Source organism: Cibotium barometz, chromosome 51 (assembly GCF_041138505.1).
Source record: "Cibotium barometz isolate CiBa-2024 chromosome 51, ASM4113850v1, whole genome shotgun sequence".
Taxonomy (NCBI): domain Eukaryota; kingdom Viridiplantae; phylum Streptophyta; class Polypodiopsida; order Cyatheales; family Cibotiaceae; genus Cibotium; species Cibotium barometz.
In genome coordinates, this window is record NC_141096.1 from 17,760,149 (window position 1) to 17,780,214 (window position 20,066).

Sequence of the window (20,066 nt, forward strand, 5' to 3'; positions counted from 1 at the left end):
TCTTGATTAACTCCTATGTTGGGTCATATACCACCTAGTGCTGAGCATTTTGTAATGAATTGCTACATTGATTAGGATCTATACTTGCTCCTAAGCTACTAACTCTTCAGGGTCTAAAGTATTAGTGGACAAACCACTTATGTGGAGGAGAATAAGAAATGTTAGTATGATGTATGTTAGTGACATTATCAGTGGGTGATTGAGGAATTGGGTGTGAAGATATTAGCTCAGTATAGTAAGAGAATGGTGTACAAGGTAAGTACATTATGACATATCATCTTCTTTTCTCTCCTCATCAGCTCTAGGTGCTCTAGTAAGCAGTGGTGGTGGCTAGGACACCATGTTATTAACATCAACTGTGGTGCTCCAATATAGCCGAGGATATCTAAAAGCCCTTTAACCCTTAATGAATCATTGATATACATAGGTGTCCCTTGGTCACATTATGTAGCTCCTGCTTTAACTATATATTTCTAGCCTTAGTACTTGTACTATACAGCTTAATCAAGGTATCCCATGCAAATTTGGGGGTCACTACACCCTGTATATAACCAATCATAGAGTCCGACACACTAATAGAGACCGAACCTCTCATGCCATGCTTTAAAAGCTTGTACCTTTTGTGGAGTGGTATTTTCTTCGAGAAGCTTCGGCTCCTTCTCATCACCTGTGATAAACTCCCAATATCTTTTTTCCATAAATCTTGAACTTCCATGCTTAGAAATTATTCTTGTTCAACTTCTCATTCACAATGTTGAAACCATAGTTACCTACAATAACTTTCATCTGATAAAAATTGTAAATGACAGTTACAATAAATTTTACACTCACTGCAATCTTTAGTAATATATTAAACATATACATACATAATCACTTATGGTATTCTAAACTTATTATACTATCACTTTATGTGAGTTAGTCACATTAACTTGCATGTATAATATCCTGAAAACTCTGTAAGCACTTCACTCAATCAAAATGCTCGATCATTTGTACGTAACAAGCACAAAAATGTTGCACATGCCAAAACAAACACAATCAACACTTCCACAATGTTTGCAAAAACCTTACACGTCCAAAACGAGGCCCAAAATAACATTAAATCGATCTTTCAAATATCAAAACGGCCTTTGACCTTCCACACAATATACAGAATACTCTTTCTTCGCTGAAGAGAGTTCCCTAAGATATGATAGTATCCCCTCCTGCTGTGACTACTACTGTTGTCCCTGACTAATGATGACCTACAAAGATTTGCTCGGGCATCAAAGAAAAATAGATATAATTATCCTACCTGTGCACTCCTCCTCTTAAGTCTCCTCCTAAGCTCTTCATGTGAACCAACACTTTGATACCATGAGAAGAACCTAGAGAAGAGGGTGAGCTTTAGCTCCTTGCAAACTTTCTTCTTCTTCTCTCTCTCTCTCTCACACATACACACACACGAGTAAACAAGCACACAATAGAGACGGATGGCTAAATTTTCTTTTGTCTTCTTACTTCTCTACAACCATAACATAAAGATAATACATACTATAAGGAAAGTACTCTTCTACTAATAAAACATACAAGATCAGCCCATAGTGTGAATCCAACTATATGACCTAGTGCTCTGACTATGCCATAACTCTGGTAAACCAAAGTGGCTTATAAACCGATGACAGTATATCAACCATAATCTCACCAATCATTACCAGTGATGTGTGGAGCTATAATTTTAACATGGCATCCATATTCGCACTATTTGAGCTCGATATCTCAACGTGGTTGACACGAAAAATGGGTTGTTAAACCTTTTCCATAAACATCTATGATATATTTCTTTTATTTTAAGCATTTTGCCATTTTTGACAAAAAATACCTCACAAAATTCACAATGGAATGCTCAATGTTCTGACTGGAAAATCAAAACTGGATGCCATAATGTATGGAAAACGAACGGCATTAACTACGATCAGAAGAGGGCACGCCGGGCACCACACTTTTTTTACTTGATCAATGAGTAAAACTACACATCCACACTATTCTAGCATACTCAGGGAGGGGGGAGCAAGGGGACATAATGCACTATGATTGGTCCCAGACTTAGGTGCCTGTCCTGTGACCAGAAGACTTTCCCTATCCCCCAAGAGGCTGTTGACAGGCTCCGCATGGTACACATCAGAAAGCCCAAATAAATTATACGGATGTACATAACAACATATCACACATGAAAACAAGCACTTTCACATTTGTCATGCAAAAACATTGAACTGGCATTGCACATAAACGGAATTTACCATCTCAGGAAGCCACCCAAAACTTCTATTGCCATCTTTCATTACTTACAATCGATCTATATAAAGCGGACTCTGAAAAGCAGAGTTGATACCCTCACACATCCATGCATTGTGCTTTCCAGAGAAGGAAATAAGTAGAACTCATCAACAGTCCCCACATACCCATCAACAGTCCCCACAAATATTTAGCTAGTGAACACACTCTTAAGCCTACAATGACTAACCTGAGCTGACTCAAATCTTTCACAAACAATTGTACAGGCATGCACAGCTGCATGTAGAAGACCCACAGCATGAACCACATCTCACATTACACCACCTTCTGCTGTCATCAGGGTCCTGGTCTTTCTCTTCAGTAATCTTGGCTTCCTCTTCAGCTGGGGTATCAACTGATCCTTTGTCCTCGTGGTGGTTAAAAAGCTGCTCATAGCCTGCATCTTCAAGGCAGTATTTGCTAAAGTGCATTACACGAAAATTCCATTCTCCTTTGATTGCATCATAAGATAAGAACTCAGCACCTTGTTCCTCTGTCTTCTTCTTGAGTCTCTTTTCAAACTTCTCAACTTCAACCCCCTTAGTGAAATGCTGGCCTGACTTCTTGTCCACGCACTTCACATTTAGCAGAGTAATTTCAGCAGGCTTGTTCAAGCCCACCCCTGGGGGTGGTTTTTTACTCTCATCCATGTACACGAGCACCTCACACTTGTTGAATTGAATAATGCTTTCCAGGTCAAGCCCTCGCACATCTGTCTCACCCAAAAACTTCACAAAACCATACCCATGTCTTCCAACCACAAAGCCCTTCACTCTACGACAATAACCAGGTTCTGCCCGCTCCTTTGCAGCCAACTCCTGCACTCTAGGTTGAATGTAGTAATCAGAATGTCTCAATTTTGGCATGAGAGCTTCAATATCTGCACCATGTTCATATGCAACTGCTGCTTCTCCTGCTCGATGCCCTGCGATGGAGATGTATCCATTCCCTCTATGGGTGTGTTCTACATGCAGACCATTTTGCTCTGGTGCATTTTTTGGAGAATTCATTGCTTCATGTGTAGAGCTTGTTGGCATGCCCATGCCATCACTTGAACCACCCTGTAATGGACCTGCATGGTAAAAATTTACGGCTTCAAAACTACAAATTAGTATTAACAACCAATGAAGATCACATATCAATGGAGGGCCAACGTCTACATCCATCAGTTGTAACTCACGACCTCTATAGTAAAACAGACAGTCACACCTTGCTCTCATAAGTATCACCACTTACTTTCTGTCCCTTGAGGTTGAGAACTTGATGCATCTGCTGTTCCATTTCCTTCAACAGTAGCATTTGATCTCAGCAAACAGCCATCATCAAGAGCATACTCTCTATTAAAAGTACATGTTTTTACTACTGCGAAAACAACAACTTCTTGATACAATGCAGCTTCTACCTTGCTTCACAGGTGTAGCAATGTCTCTGATTTTCAGGCTTGCATTTGCAGGACTACTTGGGGAGTGATCTGGTTGTTGACGAATGAACAAAGCTCGAGGGTTCTCCCGAGGGACAAACAGTGCATCTGCTTTAGGAGTGCTGTGTGTTTCATCACCATCACTAAAGAAGGAAACCTGCACAAAAGGAAATATGCATTATTAATAGAAGCCTTTGTGCAAATCAATTAACCAAAAATATGGATCACCTAACAATACCTTTGGACTATCCTTATTGGGCTGGTATCGCCGTGCCTGCATACGGACCCTTGACCTTTGGGTTATGTGCCTTGGAGTTAGAAGTGAAGAACTTCGTACTTGGGTGGGTCTTTCAGACACCTGCAAAGTAAGATCCCCAGGATATCAGCTGAAAACATAGAAGCATACCAAGAAGCTACAAAGCCAACAGCACATACCGGAAGACTAGATATACCATACTGTACTGATGGACCCGTACCAGCACTACGACCAATGGACATCTGAGGTATGGCAGGTAGCGTGCCAAAAGGATTACTTACAGGCACTGGAACACTAGGCCTGTAGAAACAAAACAAAATCACACAACACGATTGCAAAGAGCTTTCACAACTGCCAAAAAGCGCAGGGATTATAGAAGGGTACATACTGCTGTGTAAACATACTCAAACCCGCTCCTGGAATAGAGGGTGCACCGAATGCGTTCGCAGCTGTAAGAGAAAATTAGATAGTTTAGAGACACATAAGGAGCAGGCATCCTCTAACCTACCATAAAGATTGAAGAATCAAAGCACAAGTGGCAAATTTTCAACCTGGCTGAGACTGTCCAAGGCTTGGAAAGCCAAAACTTCCCATATTCTGCTGCTGGCCTGGGTTAGACTGAGTACCACCAAATATAGAAGCCTACTCACAAAATTTGAAAGATTCAATTCAAGCCAACCTATGCTTCAAGAGGACTATTTCAAAACACACGTCCTTACCCCTGGCTGCAAAAGACCTGGAGGCTTTGAGGTTTGAAAAGGTGACACAGAACTTCCAAATATGCTAGAACCGATAGCTGGTGTACTAAAGGCAGAGGCAGCCACACCAAATGGCTGGTTTGAAGTTGAAAATAAGGCACCACTCGGCTGACTTTGTCCAAATGGATTTGAACCAAAAGCTGATGTGCCAGCACTAAACATGTTCGAAGTAGAAGACGAAAATACAGGTGTAGAACTGAATGCAGGTGCAGATAATCCAAACGTGGAGGAAGAACTACCAAAGCCTGAAGCGAAACCAGGAGTGCTTCCAGTCCCAAAGGGGGAGCTTATTCCTAATCCAAAAGCTGATGAGCTTGCTTGACCAAAAGCAGAACCAGTTGAGAGACTTCCAAATGGAGATGGAGATGGCGTGATCACCGACCCAGAACTGGGCATCCCAAATGATCCTGCTGGTTTGCTCCCAAAGATATTAGGAGTACTAGCACCAAAAGGGTTGGGTGTTGGGGTCGGGCTGAACGCTGGATTCCCTCCGAATGGGGTTGAAGTGGCAGCTTGCCCAAAAATTCCAGCCCCCGGTTGCTGCGCTAATGAACTTGGACCACCTGCAAAACACACATTAGCATAAAGCCAGCACGAATCCTCATGGAAATACTACTTTACTGTGCAAAAAAAATGCATGGCCATATAGATCTCAAATTGCGAGCACTGATAGAGAGACACCAACCTTTATCCCCGGCTTGGTAATCTTCCCACCGCAGTTCTTCAGGAGATTTATTCTTGTAAGCAGGCATAGCAGATATGCACATAAGCTTTCCAGTTTGTCCACTAACCCCAGCCTCTGCATCATTTGTTACAGTGTAAGCGGTAGCTCTACTGCCAGCGCGCTGCTGCCCGCCAAAAGGAGATGAAGTAAAAGTAGAGGATCCAAAGGTTGGAGAGGAACCTGCTCCTGGACCAAACGAGAAGATCGGTAAATTGTAGAAATTAAGCAGTAATATGAGAGAAAGAGAGAATAAAATAAAAAGCATAAGTGACCCATACCAAAAGCAGGAGTACTAGATGCTCCGAATGGTGAAGCTCCACCCCCACTCCCAAACACAGATGTGCTACCAAATGCTGGAGTTGAACTGCTTCCAAATGGTGGAGCCGACTGTCCAAAAGTGGGTGTGGTGCTACCGAATAAAGAAGTTGAAGTTGTACCAAAGGCAGGGGCAGACGAGGCACCAAAGGCAGGGGTTGAAGAGGCACCAAAGAGAGGGGCTGATGATGCACCAAAGACAGGGGCTGATGATGCACCAAACGCAGGGGCTGAAGATGCACCAAAGGCAGGAGTGGTTGAACTGAATGGTGTTGAACCAAAAGCAGGGGTGGTTGAACCAAATGCAGAAACAGTAGAACCAAAGGACGGTGATCCGAATGCAGGTTGACTCTGTCCAAAGAGTGTGCTCCCAAAAGGATTGGCTTGTGTAGAGGTAGAGCCAAAACCAGCAAATGGTGTTGCAGGTTTTTGGCCAAACATAGATGTCCCTGAAAAAAATACCACCATAAATTGACAATGTTAATGTAAACCATGCTAATCTCCAACACTCTACTCTATTAGATCACAATGCCCCAGCCAGCAGTACTAAGTACACTTCTGATACCCATGCTTGAGTAATTAGTCACTATAATAGAAATGCAGCATCGGTTGGAGAAGCTAGCCTGATCCAAATGATGGAGTGCTGCCAAAAGCAGGTGCGGAGGATGCACCAAATGCTGAGGTTGAGGACCCTAAAGGCGAAGCCTGGGGTGCTCCAAACACACCAGTTGCCGTTCCACCAAATAAAGAACTCCCGGTCTGGGCTCCAAAAGTGGGACTTCCAAAAGATTTTGCACCAAATATTGATGTGTTTTGATTGGCCCCAAATGGACTCGATGGTGTTGCCATACCAAATGGGTTTGGAGAAGGTGAGGCACCTCCAAAGGGACTTGCCGTTGAAGCTCCAAAGGCTGGAAACATGAACATGATGAATTTGTGAATTTAACTTCAATAATTAATCAATACCCTACCACAAGCTTTATACGCCTAGACTTATAAGGATGTAATGAGAAAGACATTGTGAATTAGACTGGTAAACCAACTTCCTGAAAATTTCCTCAACTGCAGCTCGTGTTAGCAACACTCAGTTTAGGGGGTTACCGATATCAGCCCTTGGAAGCTTATGAGAAATCAATAACCATGTATTATCTACCTAAGCTTTAGGAATTGCCTAATCCGCATCTGCTGGCCCTTGGCTAGTCTAGCACTTGCTAATCTGAGGCTGGTATGATCATGTCTAGACTCTAGCCCATTAAGCCATGGAATGTGCATGCCTATCTACTGATGCATACCAAAAGTTTCATGGTTGTCCCAAATATTCTTGGCTGTCCTCCACTTGTGCATGTTCTGTTGCACATGAGGACTGCCGGTTCTTGCTAATTCAGAGCTTCTTCGGCTGTTCCAGATGCCTTGGTTGCATGCCCTTGGTCTTGGCTCTGCAACCTCTATCTTTGAATGCCCAAGAATGACCTTTGACCTCCCTTTATATATGGATCTGATGGCAATTCGTTTTCTGGCCCACCAGCCCTTTTTTCAGGTATTAAACATCATAAAAAAGGTCACCAATCATCTTCATACTAAGCCCAAAATATGTCCCAACTGTTGGTGCATGTTCTCTGCACCTCCGAGCACCTATTAGGCTGCCAAAATGGGTCCAATCTGCCCATAATATCCTCTCAATTTGCCTCTAATGTTGCATGCATGGGAGCCTTGTTGTAATTGATCCAGCCCTAAGCCTACTGATTAGGAACACTAATGCAATAACAATGAATAGACAGCATAGAGGAGAGAGATGAACTGTATTTTCAGTATATTACTATGGTACAAAAAGATGTATATGACTATGGCCTTTGGCCTTCCCAAAAGAGGACTGAATTCTGATTTACTAAACTTATCTGCTGACTGACTGTGACCTGCCCCCAAGTGGGGAGCAGATAACTATGACTAATGATGGCCTAGCCTTTGTTTTTTCCCGGGAAAAAGATCCTTCTATTAGTTAACAAAAACCAAGTTGGAGCCGACTCTTGCTACGGCTCATTCAGGTTCAGCAGAGCTGGGGTCTGGAGCATTGTCTGATGCTCAAGAGGGGGGTAGCACCTCCGCTCCCTTGTTAAAGACAGGCTCAGTTGTCATCTAGGAGTCGCTTGGTGACATCTTTGTATTCACACGAAGGTATTGGAGACTGACAGTACATCTGCTTATGGGACTTCTATGATATTGTGTACTAGTCACATGAGATGGTAAAGTTGGGTATGGTTCACAGTCGGCCGCACCATGAACTATAACTGCAACTATGGATAACTCTGTCTACACTTATGGTTAACAGAGATGGTTTTTGCCTTTGGAACTAATGTATGACTGCGGAAGATTGGGATGTGATCTTTGTCATATGGTTCTGGCTGTTCTTGACCACAGTGTTGGTCAATTGGATATTGAGATGATGCTATTTGTGGAGTTGGTCTCCTTTGGAATGGCATGGTTTGGTTGAGCTCAAGTCTGCGGCAACCTGAGCTAACACTTCGAGACTCTATGAAGGGCATAAGTCTTGCGAGCAGTCCTAGAGTTGGTTTGGTTCATGGATATATGGATCTGTGCATGTATGCATACACTTTCCGAGGTATTATTGTATTCTGGTGTCATTGGATCTTGGTACCCTTGAGAATACATTGGGTAATACTCTAGATTCTGTCGTGTGAGGCATGTATATTGGTATATCAAGTACTTTATTATGTTCATGGATGCCTCACTGAGTGTGGCTCCTGCGGGATGGCCATAAACAGAGTAGGTAAAGCATCAAGAGGGACATATGTGGGAAGTACTTAGTGGATGTATTGTTTGGATGCATTGAGTGCTTTCATATGCTCATGTTGTACCATCAATCGTGGGTCCTGCGGGATATCCCTGGGTGTAAGGCTTGCGAGCAGCCCCGAGTGTTATTTTGGAGTAGGTAGAGCATCTTGAGGAGCATATTGCTTGCGAATGCATATATGTGTCAAGCATATGTGTGTCATATGTAGAATGATGCATGATTTTGTTTTTGGCTAACACAAGTTACGTGTTTCCACTTGGTTTTAGACTTCTGTCTCGCAAGTTCTCAAGGAACAAGCAAGAGTTGTTCGTCACTTTGATGTGACAGTGTGGCCTTATTGTCCAAGATGATTGTTTCATCACCCAGATGCATTGGAAGGGGCATTGCTTTTGTCATATGGGGAATCTTTGCTCTTACGATGCCCTACTGTGTTATTGAGTGCAATCGAGGACGCTTGCTATTTTTTTCAAGAGGGGGGTATGTTACGACCCTGTGTTTTTCTCTAGACAGAAAGCAAGTGGGCACGGGCACGGGATGGACAGTGTGAAAGGCATCAGCTTGGAATCAAGAAAAGAAACCCATGTGTGGCTAGCCCAAGTGTGAAGGGGACAAAAGGTTTTAAAGAAAGGGACAAAAGGATTTTGAGTTTATAAGGTTTTATAACCTTTTGTGACTTAAAATAATATTATTTTTGGAAGCATGCGTTTTGCTATTTGCTTTTAGTTTTCTTTTGGAGAAAAGCGAATCGCATCCTTGTTATAAGGCGAAGGGTGGTAGAATTCGAATAGGACGTGGTGGTGGTGTGAGGCGCATCTAAGGCTGGTCACCAGAGAGCGCAGATGGTGGTGTAGGCGGAGCGATGGCCTCAGGTGGTGGCGGAGGCAGGGCACCGAAGGACGACGATGGCATGGCCTTCGAGACAAGCCCGGTCGTGGAAGTATACAACAACTTGACGCGATGGAATCCGGGACGAGCTCCTGTGGGTCATTTACATCTACGGCTTCGAGAGACCCACGGCCATTCAGCAGCGCGCTATCCGTCTCATCATCCTGAACCGGGACGTCATCGCTCAAGCCCAGTCCGGCACCAACAAGACCTCCATGATCGCTCTCGCCGTCTGCCAGATCATCGACACCTCTGTCAGAGAGTTCTCTATTCTTTCTCTCTATGGGATGCACGTGGGTTGGCTGAAGGAGAATAGAGATAGGCTTTTCTCTATCTTTCTCTCTCTGGGTTATGGAAAAGCCCAAGGTATCGCTATGGAAAACAACCCTGGTTTTGGCACCGTGCTTGGATGGTGTATCTTTGGATTTCTCATGAAAACAAGACATTGGTTTTTCGAGAGGAAACAGGACTTTGGTATCGAGGAAACAGGCCTATGGTTTATGGGATACATGTAGGTCTTTGGTTTATCGGATACAGGTCTTTGGTTTCATGTGGAAAGCATGTCTTTGGATTTATGTGAACAGGTTGTAGTCTTCTCGAGGTTACATGCAAGCTGTGACTATAGGGAAGGACATATGGTTTGGTACAGCCCTACTGCTGTTTGGGAAAGGGTTTGAGGGATCCATGGTGGAGATGGAGAAGACCTTTTCAAGCAGGGAGGTGTTGTACAGGTGTGCCTGTCAGAATACGCAGCGGAGATGATGACCAGATCTAGGAACACGAGCAAAACGCATGCAGAAAAAATACAGCACAAGAGAGAGAGAGATGTAGGCGTGTAACTCTGCTCTATATACACAAGAAAATCCCGGGTATGATGGGGGCTGGGGGCCTATTTATATGCCCCCATATGAGCAGTCGGCCTGCTGAAAAAGGCACTCCACGACTGTATCAACAGTCGGCCAGCAGCAAATGAGGCCCACGACTGCATACATCCAGTCGGCCAGCATACAGAAGTCCACGACTGATGTCTGGGCAGTCGGCCAGCTACTAGTCCTCCAGCCGCCTCAGTGCTGCCTCCCAAGCCACAGAAAAAATGGGAAAAATAGGGGAAAAAATGCAGAGTGGGGAAAAATGATAAAACACCTCATAAGGGCGGGCACACCCACAACAAAGGCCCTGGTGTATAAAACTGGACAGGAGATGACTTCTAACACCCCCTCTCAGCTCCTGGCTGTGAAACCAACCACAGGGAGCTGGGGTGCCGCCTGAGCAAATCCTGAGATAGCGACTTCGTGAAGAGGTCCACTGTACTGTCCTCTGAGCAGAACTCTAGCAAGATGTCATCAGCAACGATCTGTTCACGAACTAAGTGCCTCTGGATGACCATGGGTTCCTCCAGTGGAAGCCCAAACCTGCAATGCAACCTCGGCATCCTCACCACCTCACAAGCATCATCACAATCAGCCCGGAACTCTGCCGCTGTGCTCGACAAGGCAAAAGATGATTGTGTCTTACTGCTCCGTAAAACTGCTCCTGGGCTTAAAGTAGATCTCCTGATCCATCCAACAATCCCCCTCCTGTGTACAAGAGTCCATGATCCTTCGCATGCCGTAGAAACCACAAGAAACGCAATCCTGCCTCCCAAAGAGTCATCCACAACCATGAGCTCAACTGCCTCATCAGGAAGCTCCCGTCCAATCTGGTGTCCATCAACCAGATCAATGAACCATTCTGCTTCGGAGTCAAAGAGGCATCACACTGCTCACAAGGATCAACACCTGTTATTACGGTGCAAAACCAAGTCCTGGAAACCTGCTGAAGACCACGCAAGGCCTTCTGAAACCTGTCAACCACCCCCTCTGAATCCGGAACCACAAAGCCTGGAGAAACCACCTCCTTCTGCAAGTAATCAACTACCACCTGCCTGGCTTTCCGAAAGGTCCCCGTGGAAAGAACATCCTCATCTACTGGAGGTTCTTTGTCCCGAATACTACGAGACATCAGAGCATAAGTGACCTGTTCAGTTTCCTCTGACTGACGAACACAAGAACTACCAACATCAGTACTGAAGAGTTCCTGCCAACTGCTGCCATCTACTGGCAAGCTATCCACCATCTGGTCCCGGAAAGCCCGCACCTGCAGCGTCCACACTTAAGTGGCCATTACCAGACTGCCACTCATCACAAACCTGAGGACCTGGAAGAGAGAGTGCTGAAAGCTTGTAAACTCCATTCTCCACTCCGCCTTTCCAAACCACTTGGCCTGTTGCTTTGTCCCGGAGAGCAACAAAATGCTCATCAAACTCCACCCGTACGCCAATCTTGCAAACCTGATGCACTGACAACAGATGAAAACCAAGTGCCGAAACATACAACACCTGGGAGGAATGCTTCCCCCCTCTGCCATCGGGAACTATCTCCATCCTGCCCTCACTGTGAACTAGGATAGTGGATGTTGTCAGAATATGCAGCGGAGATGATAACCAAATCTGGGAACACAAGAGCAAAAGCAAAAACGCAGGCAGAAAAACAGCACAAGAGAGAGACAGATGTAGGCGTGTAACTCTGCTCTATATACACAAGAAGATCCCGAGATATGATACAAATAAGGCATAGGGGCTGAGGTCCTATATATACCCCCCTAGAGGGCAGTCGGCCAACATCAGGAATGCCCACGACTGATGAAAAGACCCACGACTGCATAAATGCAGTCGGCCAGCAAAACAGGTGCCCACGACTGATCAAATCCAGTCGGCCAGCAGCCCTGACGCCCACGACTGATGTAGATCCAGTCGGCCAGCAATAGGGTGCTCCTGGCATCACCTGGCAGCCCTCCCAAGCCTCAGAAAAATGGGAAAAAATAGGGGAAAATACGGAGAGTGGGGAAAAATGGGAAAACACCTCATAAGGGCGGGCACACCCACAACAAAGGCCCTGGTGTATAAATCTAGACAGGAGATGACTTCTAACACCCCCTCTCAGCTCCTGGCTGTGTAACCAACCACTGGGAGCTGGGGTGCCGCCTGAGCAAATCCTGAGAGCGACTTCGTGAAGAGGTCCACCGTACTGTCCTCCGTCGAACAGAACTCCAGTAAGATGTCATCAGCAACAATCTGTTCACGAACAAAGTGCCTCTGGATGACCATGGGTTCCTCCAGTGGAAGCCCAAACCTGCAATGTAACCTCCTCCTGCTCCGTAAAACTGCTCCTGGGGCATAAGTAGATCTCCTCGTGTCCGGATCTCCTCCCCAAACCGAGTCACTCCAACCGTGGAGTCGAACTCCATCCAACAATCCCCCTCCTGTGTACAAGAGTCCATGATCCTTCGCATGCCGCAGAAACCACAGGAAACACAATCCTGCCTCACAAAGAGACATCTGCAACCAAGAGCTCAACTGCCTCATCAGGAAGCTCCCGTCCAATCCGGTGTCCATCAACCAGATCAATGAACCATACAGCTTCTGAGTCACAGAGACATCACGCTGCTCACAAGGATCAACACCTGTTACGGTGCACAAGCAAGTCCTGGAAACCTGATGAAACCTGTCAACAACCCCCTCTGAATCCGGAACCACAAAGCCTGGAGAAACCACCTCCTTCTGCAAGTAAGCACCTGTCACCTGCCTGGCTTTCCGAAAGGTCCCCGTGGAAAGAACATCCTCAACTACTGGAAGTTCTATGTCCCGAACACGACGAGACATCAGAGCATAAGTGACCTGTTCAGCTTCCTCTGACTCACGAACACAAGAACTACCAACCTCAGTACTGGAAAGTTCCTGCCAACTGCTGCTATCTACTGGCAAGCTATCCACCATCTGGTCTCGGAAAGCCCGCATCTGCAGCGTATCCACACCTGAGTAGCTATTACCACACTGCCACTCATCACAATCTTGAGGACCTGGGAGAGAGTGCTGAAAGCCTGTAGACTCCATTCTCCACTCCACCTTCCCAAACCACTTGGCCTGTTGCTTTGTCCCGGAGAGCAACAAAATGCTCATCAAACTCCACCCGTACGCCAGTCTTGCAAACCTGATGCACTGACAACAGATGAAAACCAAGTGCCGGAACATACAACACCTGGGAGGAATGCTTCCCCCCTCTGCCATCGGGAACTATCTCCATCCTGCCCTCACTGTGAACTGGGATAGTGGACGTATCCCCAGTAAGAATATGACCAGAAAGCCTGCAGAGATCATGTAAACCGGAACGGGAAGGAGTCATGTGCCTCGAAGCACCACTATCGAGAATCCACTCCCGTGTATCTGTTGCGGAGAGTCCTCCAATCTCCTCCCTGCCTGAAGAAAATGAAGCATCGGTGTCCATCACCTCCAGGTGCACAAAAGCCGGAGTCTTCATGATTGCTGAGGAGTCTTCACCCTTCTCGGTCTTCCGCTTGGGACACTGCCTCCAGTAGTGGCCTTTCTCGCCACAATCATTACAGGTCCTCTCTGCCTTCAGTTTCTCGCGGTCAGCGTCGGACTTCTTCTCAGAAGACTTCTCCGATGAAGCCTTCCCTTTGCCCGAGTTACGGCCTTTCGACCGTTGGCCAGTAAAGGCCTCCAAACCTCCACCCCGAGGAGGGTTCGTAAATCGTTCCTCCTGGTCCAGGACCATGGGCACAAGCTCCTCCCACATGATGGTGCTGAGCCTGCCACTGGTAATTAACGACGAGTAAAATGCTGAGTACGAAGAGGGCAAATGTGACAGCAACGTTATGGCCATGTCCTCTGACGATATCTCCTTCCCAGCTTGGAGAACTTCCTGCTGAAGAGCCTGCAGCTTGTTAATATGCTCCCGCATCGTCGATGACTTTGCAGGGCTCATAACCCACATCTGTACTTCCAAGGAAATCCTCTTCATGGGCGATACCCTGTTGTAAAGTGAGGCCAAATGCTGCCATATACCTCTGGCCAGCGTCATGTGCTTTACATGATTGATTACCTGTGGTGTGCAGTTGAGGAAAATAAACGAACGGACCCTGGCGTTGACGCGATCCCACATCTGCGTCTGCATCTGGGCCTCTCGGTCCTTTCGGGTTGACGGTAACTCCCCTTCCTCTACTTCCGGCCGTGGAACACCAACAACAACGAAATCGGCGAGATCGTAGGACTCCAGAACGGATTCCATCATCACCTTCCATATGCCGTAGTTGCTCCCGTCCAACTGACGGTCCACCGGGAACGTGGGGAGTGTCGGGATCTTCACATGTCTCTCGGCCATCTCAAACAGATCTGCCATTGCGGGGATGTACTCTGAAAAGGGTGGGTGGGTGGGAACAAAGAAGAACTGATACCTGCAAGTGGCTGTCCAGCAAATCAGCCCGCCTTCCTCTTGCTTCTCCTCTTCCCGAATAGTCCAGAACAGTCCACCAATCAGCCACAAAACAGCCCCCCTCTTGCTCACACAAATCCCAAGACCTAGAGCCTAGGGCTCTGATACCATGTCAGAATATGCAGCGGAGATGATGACCAAATCTGGGAACACAAGAGCAAAAGCAAAAACGCAGGCAGAAAAACAGCACAAGAGAGAGACAGATGTAGGCGTGTAACTCTGCTCTATATACACAAGAAGATCCCGAGATATGATACAAATAAGGCATGGGGGCTGAGGTCCTATATATACCCCCCTAGAGGGCAGTCGGCCAGCATCAGGAATGCCCACGACTGATGAAAAGACCCACGACTGCATAAATGCAGTCGGCCAGCAAAACAGGTGCCCACGACTGATCAAATCCAGTCGGCCAGCAGCCCTGAAGCCCACGACTGATGTAGATGCAGTCGGCCAGCAATAGGGTGCTCCTGGCATCACCTGGCAGCCCTCCCAAGCCTCAGAAAAATGGGAAAAAATAGGGGAAAAATACGGAGAGTGGGGAAAAATGGGAAAACACCTCATAAGGGCGGGCACACCCACAACAAAGGCCCTGGTGTATAAATCTAGACAGGAGATGACTTCTAACAGATGTATCCCCAGTAAGTATGTGACCAAAAAGCTTGCAGAGATCCTGTAAACCGGAACGGGAAGGAGTCATGTGCCTGGAAGCACCACTATCGAGAATCCACTCCCGAGTATCCGTTGCGGAGAGTCCTCCAATCTCCTCCCTGCCTGAAGAAAATGAAACATCGGTGTCCACCACCTCCAGGTGCACGAATGCCGGAGTCTTCATGATTGCTGCTGAGGAATCTTCACCCTTCTCGGTCTTCCGCTTGGGACACTGCCTCCAGTAGTGGCCTTTCTCGCCACAATCATTACAGGTCCTCTCTGCCTTTAGTTTCTCGCGGTTAGTAACGGACTTCTTCTCAGAAGACTTCTCCGACGAAGCCTTCCCTTTGCCCGTGTTATGGCCTTTCGACCGTTGGCCAGTTAAGGCCTCCGAACCTCCACCCTGAGGAGGATTCGTGAATCGTTCCTCCTGGTCCAGGACCATGGGCACAAGCTCCTCCCACGTAATGGTGCTGAGCCTGCCACTGGTAATCAAAGACGAGTAAAATGCTGAGTACTGAGAGGGCAAGTGTGACAGCAACGTTATGGCCATGTCCTCTAACGATATCTCCTTCCCAGCCTGAAGAACTTCCTGCTGAAGAGCCTGCAGCTTGTTAATATGCTCCCGCATCGTCAACAACTTTGCAGGGCTCATAACCCGCATCTGTACTTCCAAGGAAATCCTCTTCATGGGCGATACCCTGTTGTAAAGAGAAGCCAAATGCTGCCATATACCTCTGGCCAGCGTCATATGCTTTACATGATTGATTACCTGCGGTGTGCAGTTGAGAAAGATAAACGAACGGACCCTGGCATTGACACGATCCCATATCTGTGTCTGAGCCTCCCGGTCCTTTCGGATCGACGGTAACTCCCCTTCCTCTACTTCCGACCGTGGAACCCCAACAACGACGAAATCAGCGAGGTCGTAAGACTCCAGAACAGATTCCATCATAACCTTCCATATGCCGTAGTTGCTCCCGTCCAACTGACGGTCCACCGGGAACGTGGGGAGTGTCGGGATCTTCACATGCCTCTCAGCCATCTCAAATAGATCTGCCATTGCGGGGACGTACTCTGAAAAGGGTGGGTGGGTGGGAACAAAGAAGAACTAACACCTGCAAGTGGCTGTCCAGCAAATCAGCCCGCCGTCCTCTTGCTTCTCCTCTTCCCAAACAGTCCCGTACGGTCCACCAATCAGCCACACAACAATCCCCCTCTTGCTCACACAAATCCCAAGAACTATCTAGAGCCTAGGGCTCTGATACCATGTCAGAATACGCAGCGGAGATGATGACCAGATCTGGGAACACGAGCAAAAGGCATGCAGAAAAATACAGCACAAGAGAGAGAGAGATGTAGGCGTGTAACTCTGCTCTATATACACAAGAAAATCTCGGGTATGATACACAAGTGGCAAGGGGGCTGGGGGCCTATTTATATGCCCCCATATGAGCAGTCGGCCTGCTGAAAAAGGCACTCCACGACTGTATCAACAGTCGGCCAGCAGCAAATGAGGCCCACGACTGCATACATCCAGTCGGCCAGCATACAGAAGTCCACGACTGATGTCTAGTGAAACGAGACCCAAGCAAGGGTCACCCCTTCCTGGACTCACTTCTCCAATTAGCACTTTAATATACACTCTTAAAAGACAATAGCACAAGACAAAATAGCAATAACAAGTAATTAACAACTCTGAGCATAGATAGATGACACCACACTGAGGCCGGAACGGCCGGCCCCCCCCCAAGGAATGATATTATTACTTGGGAGAATTTGTTACAAGTACACGGGCCCAAGGCCAGATTTCCAATAAGCAATGCACAATGAAAAACAAAGTATCAAACCCAAATATGTTTGTTGATGCCGAGTCTGCAATCACCAAGGGCTGCCCCGTCCATAGCACCTTCCAGAGTCACACTCTGCGTGCAATCCACCCGTCCCTGGCACTACGGATCACGCCGTGCCAGTCCTAGCGATGGGGCACCCTCACGGAGTTGACTCGGTGAATGGAAGAGGAGTCCAGACATAGGAGAGCAGGAGAATTCCTCATTCTTCGCGATGAAAATCTTCTGGAGCCACCGTACAGCCAGTAGGAAGAGTGAAACAACCTGGGCCACTAGTAGGAAATGCGTATGACCTAAATCCACGCGGATAACCCCACTGGTTTGACCTGAATCACATGTGGGAGTGAAGAGGGCTCCTGCTAGCTGTTTTGAGCACACACATGAGAGAAAAAGAGTGCTGTCCAGACCTGAATCCACGTGTGGAAGTGAATAGAGAGAAAGCTGTACCCTTCAGTCCATGGGAAAAGGGTTCCAAGGATGCTGTACGGCCAGAATCAACAGGTAATGATGGTATTGTACCTGCTGTACCTGCTGTACGACCAAAATCAGCAAGAAAATGAGGATAATATACCTGCTGTACCTGCTGTGTGGTTCAGTCCTCAAACAATAGTTGGAATAGGAGCTGTACGACCTGTTTCATGAGAATAATGAGTGCTCCAGCTGCTGTACAGCCTGTTTTCTCTAAATCCCAGCAAGCAGTTGTGTTTTCTTCCTCCAAAATGCAAGGGAGAGGGCTGGAAGTGAGGCGCCTTCTTCCCATGCAAAGGATTGGGTGTGGTAGGTGGGGTAGGTGGCCAACCCCCACCCCACATGCTATAAAAGGGTGCCCAGGCCAAAAGAGGGTGCCCACACTTATAAAGTGTCCACCTACTTTTAATGAAGTATGAAACCTGTAAGTTATAAGGCTTATAACTTAAAACTCTTATTAAAATAAGGATTTCCCACCTGTTCACACGCCACAAAACCTGTCAGAAGACAAGGCATTCCACGGCTCACGGGAGGGCGTCCCCGACCCCTGAGCTAGACACACATGTCAGGCATGCAAACGAAACCAGTTCACGCGAAAACATTTCAAAGGCAGGCAAACATGAGTGCACAATGCAACATTGTTAAAGGATAATCTCCGTTCATGTACTTGCACAATACTTGACATTTCCGAGCACAAGCAGGCCCACCGGAAAGTCAATTCCAGGTACACACACAGTGTACAATCCACCCGTCCCTGGCACTACGGATCACGCCGTGCCAGTCCTAGCGGTGGTAATCCAGAAGCATACACCGTGTGCAATCCACCCGTCCCTGGCACTACGAATCACGCCGTGCCAGTCCTAGCGATGGAGCACCACTACAGAGTATGCTCATCCAGAGCCCAAAGCTCACACAAGAAGATAAGAGGACCATTAGATAGCTCAATGGTGACATCTCCCCGTCTTCTAAACAGTTGTATGCAACTGAAAAGCTTCCAAATAGTCATGGAGAAGCTGCGGATAATCTTGAAGTAGTCCTCATCAACCCACTTAGCATCAATGGGGAGATAGTTCTTGAACTTCACCAAATAGCGTCTCAGAAGCTTGCCTGCAGATAGCTTACGCTCTTTATGGAACACAATCTGCTCCGGTTGCAAAATCTCTTCCAACTCATCCACTTCTGGTGGATCCTCAATGATAGGAAGACTTGGTTCCGGACCCACATACTTTCGTAAGAGGCTAACATGGAAAGCATTATGTATCTTCCAATGGGATGGCAATGCTAAACGAAAAGCAACTTCATTGATCTGCTCAATGACCTTGAAAGGCCCATAATACCTGGATGAGAGCTTGGGAAACATCCCCTCCTTACCAGATCTCTTACGGAGTCTAGCTTTTTCGAATTTCAGCAATACCCAATCATTTACCTTGACATCCAAATGCTTTCTATGCTTGTCTGCAGCCTTCTTATGCTTCTCTTGAGAACGGGCTATGGCTGTCCGAACCTGTGCAAAAGCAACATCCAAGTCCCTGACAAAGTCATCAGCAGCAAAAATCTCATCCTTAGTACGTAGGATGGGAGGCAATACCACTTTGCCATAAACTATCTCAAAGGGAGCCTTCCCAGTAGAAGCATGGACCGTGTTATTGTATGCAAACTCCACAAGTGGCAAATACTTTTCCCAAAAAGTCTTTTGATCAGCCACATAGCATTTGAGAAGGTCCAATACGGCTGAATTTGCTGCTTCACTTTGACCATCGGATTGAGGATGAAAAGCGGATGAAAAATTCAGCTTTGTGCCCATATTGTCAAAAAGTGCTCTCCAGAAGAGACTGGTAGTTCGAGGATCACGGTCACCCACAATAGATTTAGGCATACCATGATGCTTGAGGACCTGTGATAAGAAAACTTTTGCCATATGATCTGCCTTGATCGTTTTCTTGACCGGCAAGAAATGAGCTTGCTTACTAAATCGGTCAACGATAGTCCATATAGCATCATTACCTTGCTGAGTGCGAGGCAAATCCATGATGAAATCCATAGCTATACTCTCCCATGGCTGCGAGGGAATAGGCAATGGTAGAAGCAATCCAGGAGACTTCTGACGATCAAACTTGACCTTTTGGCAAGTGAGGCAAGCACGTACATAAGCCTCAATGTCCTTCCTCATCCCTGGCCAAAAGAAGTAGCGTTCAACCATATGAGTAGTAGGTAGAATACCTCTATGTCCTGCATACGGTGGAGCATGGCATTCTTCCAACACTTTTTGCCTCAAATCTGTGAGCACACA

The 20,066-nt window shown here is 46.7% G+C and overlaps 1 protein-coding gene across 7 annotated transcripts in view; it reads right to left on the reverse strand.

The window, feature by feature from the left end:
• Nucleotides 1–2,274: 2,274 nt before the first annotated feature.
• Nucleotides 2,275–20,066, reverse strand: part of LOC147609379 (nuclear pore complex protein NUP98A-like) — a 33,287-nt gene continuing 15,495 nt past the window's right edge. For 3 of the 7 annotated variants that reach the window (XM_086788026.1, XM_086788028.1, XM_086788027.1), the window contains 11 exons: nucleotides 6,410–6,697; nucleotides 5,750–6,235; nucleotides 5,433–5,651; nucleotides 4,709–5,310; nucleotides 4,541–4,631; nucleotides 4,378–4,438; nucleotides 4,169–4,289; nucleotides 3,972–4,091; nucleotides 3,716–3,890; nucleotides 3,550–3,597; nucleotides 2,275–3,385 (listed from right to left, as the gene is read on the reverse strand). In XM_086788026.1, the coding sequence (XP_086644152.1) occupies nucleotides 2,523–3,385; nucleotides 3,550–3,597; nucleotides 3,716–3,890; nucleotides 3,972–4,091; nucleotides 4,169–4,289; nucleotides 4,378–4,438; nucleotides 4,541–4,631; nucleotides 4,709–5,310; nucleotides 5,433–5,651; nucleotides 5,750–6,235; nucleotides 6,410–6,635 (3,012 nt within the window). In that variant the 5' untranslated portion in view covers nucleotides 6,636–6,697 and the 3' untranslated portion in view covers nucleotides 2,275–2,522. Of the gene's footprint in view, nucleotides 3,386–3,549; nucleotides 3,598–3,715; nucleotides 3,891–3,971; nucleotides 4,092–4,168; nucleotides 4,290–4,377; nucleotides 4,439–4,540; nucleotides 4,632–4,708; nucleotides 5,311–5,432; nucleotides 5,658–5,749; nucleotides 6,236–6,409; nucleotides 6,698–20,066 lie in introns of all 7 variants that reach the window. The other 4 variants (XM_086788023.1, XM_086788025.1, XM_086788024.1 and 1 more) reach the window with 2 other exon arrangements.